The following is a 6,932-nucleotide window of genomic DNA, read 5'->3' as shown; positions in this document are numbered from 1 at the left end:
CCTGACATTAAGTCCAGTCATGTCCAACTCTGGGGTGAGGTGCTCATCTCCATTTTTAAGCCGAAGAGCCAGCGTTGTCCGTAGACATCTCCAAGGTCAAGTGGCCGGCATGACTGCATGGAATGCTGTTTCCTTCCCGCCGGAGTGGTATCTATTGATCTACTCACATTTGCATGTTTTTGAACTGCTAGGTTGGCAGAAGCTGGGGCTGACAGCAGAAGCTCACGCCGCTCCCCGGAATCAAACCTGCGACCTTTCAGTCAACAAGCTCAGCAGCTCAGTGCTTGAACCCACAGTGCCACCAGGAGCTCCTTGTTTCCATAACAAGATAAATTTTTCAAAATCCAATTATTCCAGGGACAGAAAATGCAGCGAAGTCTTTTGAAGAGACAAGAAAATAAATTCTACAGCAGTGTTAACCCTTCCCTATGCTGTCCAAATATGGGAACCTTTGGTGGTACAGCACGTTAAACCACTGTGCTGCTGAATCTGCTGATTGAAAGGTTGGCGGTTCGAATCTGGGGAGCAGAGTGAGCTCCCACTGTTAGCCCCAGCTTCTGTCAACCTAGCAGTTAAAAACATGCAAATGTGAGTAGATCAATAGGTACCGCCTTGGCGGGGAGGTAAGGATGCTCCATGCAGTCATGCCAGCTGTATTACCTTGGAGTTGTCTATGGACAACGCCAGCTCTTTGGCTTAGAAATGGAGATGAGCACCTACCCTCAGAGTTGGACACAACTGGACTTAATGTCAAGGGGAAACATTTACCACTGGTTTGGATCTGATTGACTTGATCAAAGCACTGCACCATTAGGGTTGATCAGTATTTACAATGCCTTCCAGAACCATGTGTACGATTTATAGCTGAGACATTATAGACATGCCATGGACCACAAAAGCTCATATTACAACCACCGTGTTAGACCTCACATTGCTACAGATCTCTTCATTTAAAAAAGTAGAATTTACTTCTGACTGGGTCAACATGGTCAGGATTGTCCAGAACTCACCAGTCATCCCTTTAAGTCAGTTGGGTACTCTGGTTACATTCCACCTGAATAACCAATGTAAAAGCATTGGCCTTATTCCATATTATTTCAGCTGTCCATGTCAGCAGTTAATCAGTGGTGATGACAGAAATATATTCTGCATACATTGCATGGTGAAGAAGATGACAATGATGACAGCTAAGGATCTTTATGGATGAGAGCTGTTCTTGTCCATCAAGCAATATCAGGTGTCTGTGGATACCTGAAACTATATTTTGACTAAACTTGAGCTGGAAGCATACCACAGAATTATATTAGGACCAAGAGAGGTCAACAAATACTTTTGGGGGAGAAATTTTCTTTGGAGTGTGGGTAAATGAGCTATGGATATTAAATTATGAGTAACTACTGCCTTTACCTTAAGGGACTTGTACTAATACAAGGGATTCCTGCATGAGGTTCTAAGAATACAGTTTTATCTTTTTTTTTTTTTTTACTTTATTTATATCCCGCCTTTCTCTACCCTGAGGGGGACTCAAGGCGGCTTACAATCGCACCTCCATGGTGCCTTAAAACATACCATATAAGTTAAAACATAAGCTAAACATTAAAACATAATAAAGCATAATAAAAATACATTTCAATGAATCATGTCATCCAGAGTCGTAATCTAAAGCCCAATCCATAGTCAAATTGCACATATTTCATACTAACATTCCTGCACACTACTGTATTTTTCAAATGCTTGCTCTCAGAGCCAGGTTTTGACTCTCTTTCTAAACACTAAGAAGGAGGGGGCTGTCCTGACATCGCTAAGGAGGGAGTTTTGTAGAACCACTTCCTTTAATTCTCGTTGTTTTGTTTTCATTATCTATTGAGAAACAGATATATAGCTTGGTTGTGATTACTTTTAGTATTCCATGGAACAAGTGCACTGCAGAGGCAGAGGGAAAATGCTGTGAATGAAAAAATGATTCTACAATCTGTACCTTCCACTTCCAATGTTTTTATTAAACAGTTGGCTTAAACAGTTTAGAAAAAAACACACATTCATAAAGCATGATTGTAATAATAATAATTTTTTAAAAATACAAATGTATATGAGTTCCTAAAAGCCACAAAAGCAAAAAAATCTTTATGCATTTGCAAGCTAATATATACTAAATATATATTGTCTGCTGGAAAATACTTTACACTTGCACCATTTGCATTTTTAAAATTGGTTTAACATATTTTATAGATTTTTTTAAAAAAGTATTAGAATATCATATTTAGACTAGCAATTCTGATTGCAGGCAGTTCCCGAGTTACAAACACCCAACTTACAAATGATTCATAGCTAAGAACAGGGGTGAGACAACAGGAAGTGAGAGAAATCTATCCCTAGGAAGGGAGGTTCATTCCTGGAAGAGTTACGGGGAAAAGGTGTCTCCACTGATGCTTTATCACTAATCTTTGATTCCACAACATATTTTTCAAAATCCAATTAACACAGGGACAGAAAGTGAGCTGAAATCTGCTGAACAGGGGCACAGATAGCAAAATAAACACCACAGAGGTGTTAATTCTTCCCTATGCTATCCAATGCTTTAAAATACATATTTTTGGCTGGAGTTACTCTTTAAAAATGTAAATGTTTTGACTTACATACAAATTCAACTTAAAAACAAGCCTACAGAACCTATCTTGTTTGTAACTTGGGGTCTGCCTGTATTGAAATGGTCAAATGAAGGGTTGCCAAGTGAACTAGTGCTCATGATATGGGACATCATATCCAAGAATATTTCCAAGAGGATGTTGAGCAAAGAAGGTCCTGGCCATCTCATTGATTCTGTTGTATGCCCCCAGGTCCCGGAAGTATTCCACATATCCCCAGAAATCATTACTCATGAAAGGCCAATAAGGCATGCCTGGAGGTTGTCTGTAGGGATCTAAAATAAGAGATTACTGTAGTTATTAAAATATTTTTTTAGTGATTGAATCATCCACAAAGTTTTATTTCCTTATACCTGTACTAAACCCTTGTTTCCCTAGACAGTTCTAAAACACATTCAAGAAATAAAAAAGTTTTATTTTATAGTGAATGGATTTGGCATTGTTTAGACTAGGAAATAGGTTATATGACCCTTGAGAAGTTGCTGAGCTAAGGAACTTTAACATCCTCTCTGTACTTTGCTGGGCAGGACAGATGGGAGATGGACCAACATATGGCAGACCACAGATTTTTTACCCTCTGATTTAGCACAATCACCCTAAAATATGCCATTATAAAATTAAGTGTCATAATTGTAAATTCTCAGTTCGGGTTGCTGCCTGACTTAACATGTAATAACAGAATTGTGACTTCAGTATCAAAGATATCTTCTAAGGCGGGAATCCCAAAACTAAGGCTTGTAGACTGGATCCAGCTGTGCTCTAAACTTTAGACTACTACTACTACTGAAGCCATTCACTCCCTACTGCTACCACCACCCTCTTCTTGCTCTTTAACTCTTTCTATTCCTTTTCTCTATCTCTCTCCAAAACAGAGATTCTCTCCACCCTCTTTTTGCTTCTTAAATCTCCTTTGCTTTCCTCTCTCTATTTTCTTCCAAAATGGAGGGAATCCTTTCTATCCCATTCTTGCTTCCTTCAAAGCAGAGGGAGGGAATAGGGGAGGAAGAAAACAAGTAAGAAAGGAGTAGAAAAGAGAGAGAAAAGGGGAAGGAGAAAAAGAAGAAAGAAAGGTAGGTAGGTAGGTAGGAAACAGGGAATGAAGAGAGGAAAGGGAGAAAGAAAGATAGGTAGAAAAGAGAGAGAGAAGGAATTTATAACAAGTGGCATAGTGTTTTGAACTTCAGGCTGTGGCTCTGAACCCACTGGGTGACTTTAGCCAAGTCACACTCTCTCAGTCTCAGATGAAGACACAGGCAAATTCCCTTTGTATAAAACTTGACAAGAAAACTCTAATAGGGTTGCCTTTTGCTTTCCCTAAGTCTGAAATGAGTTGAAGGCAAACAACATTAACAAACTATAGTTCAGCCCTCCAACAGTCTGAGGGATAGCTTACAATGTACATTTATTTACCACGTTTATATCTCAGCCCCGAAGGGGACTCAGGGTGGCCTTGCAAAGGCAACAATTCTATGCCATTTTAAACATAATTAAATACACAGTCAGTTAAATGGCATACCAGTTTTAAAAGAATACAAATTAAACACAACCAATTAAAATTTAAAAACTCATCTGGATAGACCTGCTGAAAGAGGGGTTTTTAATGTTGTTTCAAATGCAGACAGCATATCTAGCTATCAAATCTCTTCCAGTTGGTTATCCCACAATTTCAGAATGTCTTCTGGTTAACAGTTGCTATCCTAGTGCTGACTGATAAAAATTAATGCCCTAAGAAAACCTCAGTGTATGGGGCAGCATGGTTTGAAAGCAGTAGAAATGTCTCCTTTAACTTTTACATTTTCAAGTGTTCCCATTATTAGATATCTGAGTAGAAGTTAGGGATTGGAGGAGGGAGCATTAGTGATTGGAAGAGGGATCATAAAACCAACAGAAACTTGTTTACCTTCTTCATCATGGATTGGGCTGGCATCTGGAAATAAGCAAGAGATTAATCACCAATGTTTTGCTTATGCGGATAAAAAAATGTGCCATTTACAAATGACTGCTCTCTTATCGCAGACTCCTAAATGCTAAAGAACCCTAATACAGTAATAGTTTTCTCTCTGTCTTCTCTCACACATTAATCACCATAATTTCTATTAAAATATTTATCATATTAAACTGTTTGTAATAGCTAGAATATATTTAAATGGATAGATTAGAGAAATTTACAGGAAGGGAAACAATTTAATCAAAACAAATATATTTATTTAATACAATGGATACCTGTTTGTTTGTACACCAGCATGCAGAAAGCAACGATGCCTACAGCAATTAACTTCATCTTTCCTGAAAGGAATTATATTTCCTTCTGAAGAATTTCCTGTATGAATGAAAAAATATGAAAATCTAGTAAGAACAGTGCAACCTGCACATTTGACTTCTATATATATATATATATATATATATAGAGAGAGAGAGAGAGAGAGAGAGATCCCTAGCACATTATTAATTGTAAAAGAATACTTTCTTTAAAATGTAGTTCTTTTATTATTATTTTTAATAACAAAATTTGCTTTTTGCATAATGACTGATATCAAAGCAACACTTACTATTGGAGACTGGTTTTCGGTTTCACTCCAGAAATTACCTTTTCTCTTTTCTTTTAAATCAGCAGAGGTCTGTAGTTGTGAGCCAGTCTCAAGTTCCTGAATGAGCTTCTATTGCTGCAAAATAGCTGTACTGTTGAAACCAACTGAAGGGGAGTTTTGAAAAGGAAAGAACGTCACTTATTTAGCACATCAGTCTGAGTTTTTTATCCCAATCTTGAAAAGTTTACAAATGATCCTAGGACAACTTGCTAAAGCAACACTTAAGTGCTATGGAATGCAATCATAACTATTAGTAAAGACTAGTGAAGTGATTTTTAAAAAAATCCATTGCCATATTCTAAGTTATGGCAATCCAGGTGGCTTGAAATACATATCATGCAAAATGAAAATATTTTGATTGATAGATTTTATTTCTGTATTACTTCCCAGCCCACAAGGGCTCCCAAGACAATGAACAAATAAAAGTCAATTAAAAGAATATGATTAACTTTCAGTAGAATTTAAAGAAATCAAAATCAAGTCAGGGGTTGCTATGATTTTTAGCTTTGAATATGCTTTAATGGATTTAATTGTGAATGTTAATAGTGATATGTTTAATTCTGTTTTAATGTTTGCATATTGTATATTTTAAATTATGTGGTCATAGTTTTAATTGTAAGCTGCTTTGAGAGATTAAACGGGATATAAAGAAACATAATAATAATAGCATGCCCATTAAAAAATAGTAAATCAGCAAGCATTGATAAGGCAACCTATCACTGATAGCCCTTTATAAGAAACCCATCATCAAAAGAACAGTCTTTACCTGCCTATGGAAAGATACAAGGAGGCCACCATTCTAGCCTCTCTAGAAAGGGATTTCCATAGCCTGGAGCAACCACTGAGAAGACCCTGTTCCTGCCAGTCACAGCTGTGAAGGTAGTAGGATAGACAGAAAGGACCACCTCAGAACATCTCAAAATACAGACAGGCTGATATGCAGAGATATGTTTTGTCATATGCATTGTATCTAAACAATATAAGGCTTCAATAAGTAATAACCAGAACTTTTAATTGTGTCCAGATATGAATCAGCAGCCACTGGAGTTGTTGCAAAAAGAAAATAGTATGACCTTTGTTGCAACTGGCTTTGTTGCACCAAGTTTACGTTTCTGAGCACCTTAGAAACAGTTCCATATGGAACACATTAAAGTAATCCAGTTGGAAAGTAATTTCAGCATATGTCTCAACGGCATAGAATCTAGAAAGGAACTATTGTACACATTCACCTAATATCTTCTAACACATGCCAGTGTTTGGAAATACTCTAAACAAGAAATTCTATGTGTAAGTCAGAACTAAAGTATCAGTTTTGGAAATTTAGTTCTAGGTTCCAAATTTAAATCAGCATTTCTGCTTAAGTCAATAAAGTCAATGTCTTATCTTAAATTCTTCTGTTGGCATATCTCCTTCAAGACCAAGAAGATAAGGTCATAAATCATCTTAAATCCTAGAACTCAGTTGTAGACGAAATATGGATTCGGTTGCTCAACAGTCCAGTTTATTCTCCACAGCAACAGATGTTTTTACCTAGAAGGCTTTTAAAAAATCTGTTGACATTAACTACTTTAGAGCTACATGGCCATAACTTTAATTAATTTCCTAGCACTGTTTCAAGTGTCGAGGTGGAACGTGCTGTTCTTGCTGTACTCTTGAAGCAGTGAAGAGATTTCCTGTGGATTTTCTGTCTCAAGAAAAG

General features: G+C 37.1%; 1 protein-coding gene across 2 annotated transcripts; it reads right to left on the bottom strand.

The window, feature by feature from the left end:
- Window positions 1–2,103: 2,103 nt before the first annotated feature.
- Window positions 2,104–5,334, bottom strand: OTOS (otospiralin). Of its 2 annotated transcripts, none has more exons than XM_060766796.2 (4): window positions 5,195–5,334; window positions 4,869–4,965; window positions 4,546–4,572; window positions 2,104–2,920 (listed from the first exon to the last, which is right to left on the bottom strand). In XM_060766796.2, exons 2-4 carry the CDS (start codon window positions 4,924–4,926, stop codon window positions 2,736–2,738), a joined length of 270 nt encoding a protein of 89 aa, XP_060622779.1. In that variant the 5' UTR covers window positions 4,927–4,965; window positions 5,195–5,334; the 3' UTR covers window positions 2,104–2,735. The 2 variants fall into 2 exon arrangements, with proteins under 2 accessions (XP_060622779.1, XP_060622780.1); XM_060766797.2 differs by having other exon boundaries at window positions 5,233–5,334.
- Between the last annotated feature and the right edge of the window lie 1,598 nt (window positions 5,335–6,932).

Source organism: Anolis sagrei, chromosome 3 (genome assembly GCF_037176765.1).
Source record: "Anolis sagrei isolate rAnoSag1 chromosome 3, rAnoSag1.mat, whole genome shotgun sequence".
Classification (NCBI taxonomy): Eukaryota; Metazoa; Chordata; class Lepidosauria; order Squamata; family Dactyloidae; genus Anolis; species Anolis sagrei.
This window is presented reverse-complemented; position numbering and strand designations above follow the sequence as displayed.

Bases quoted from the DNA above. Each gene is read 5' to 3' on its own strand.
- OTOS (XM_060766796.2), bottom strand. From the start codon at position 4,926: ATGAAGTTAATTGCTGTAGGCATCGTTGCTTTCTGCATGCTGGTGTAC. The intron at 4,573-4,868 runs GTATCCATTGTA...GCTTATTTCCAG, and splicing joins GCTGGTGTACAAACAAACAG to ATGCCAGCCCAATCCATGAT. The intron at 2,921-4,545 runs GTAAACAAGTTT...CTCTTATTTTAG, and splicing joins CCCAATCCATGATGAAGAAG to ATCCCTACAGACAACCTCCA.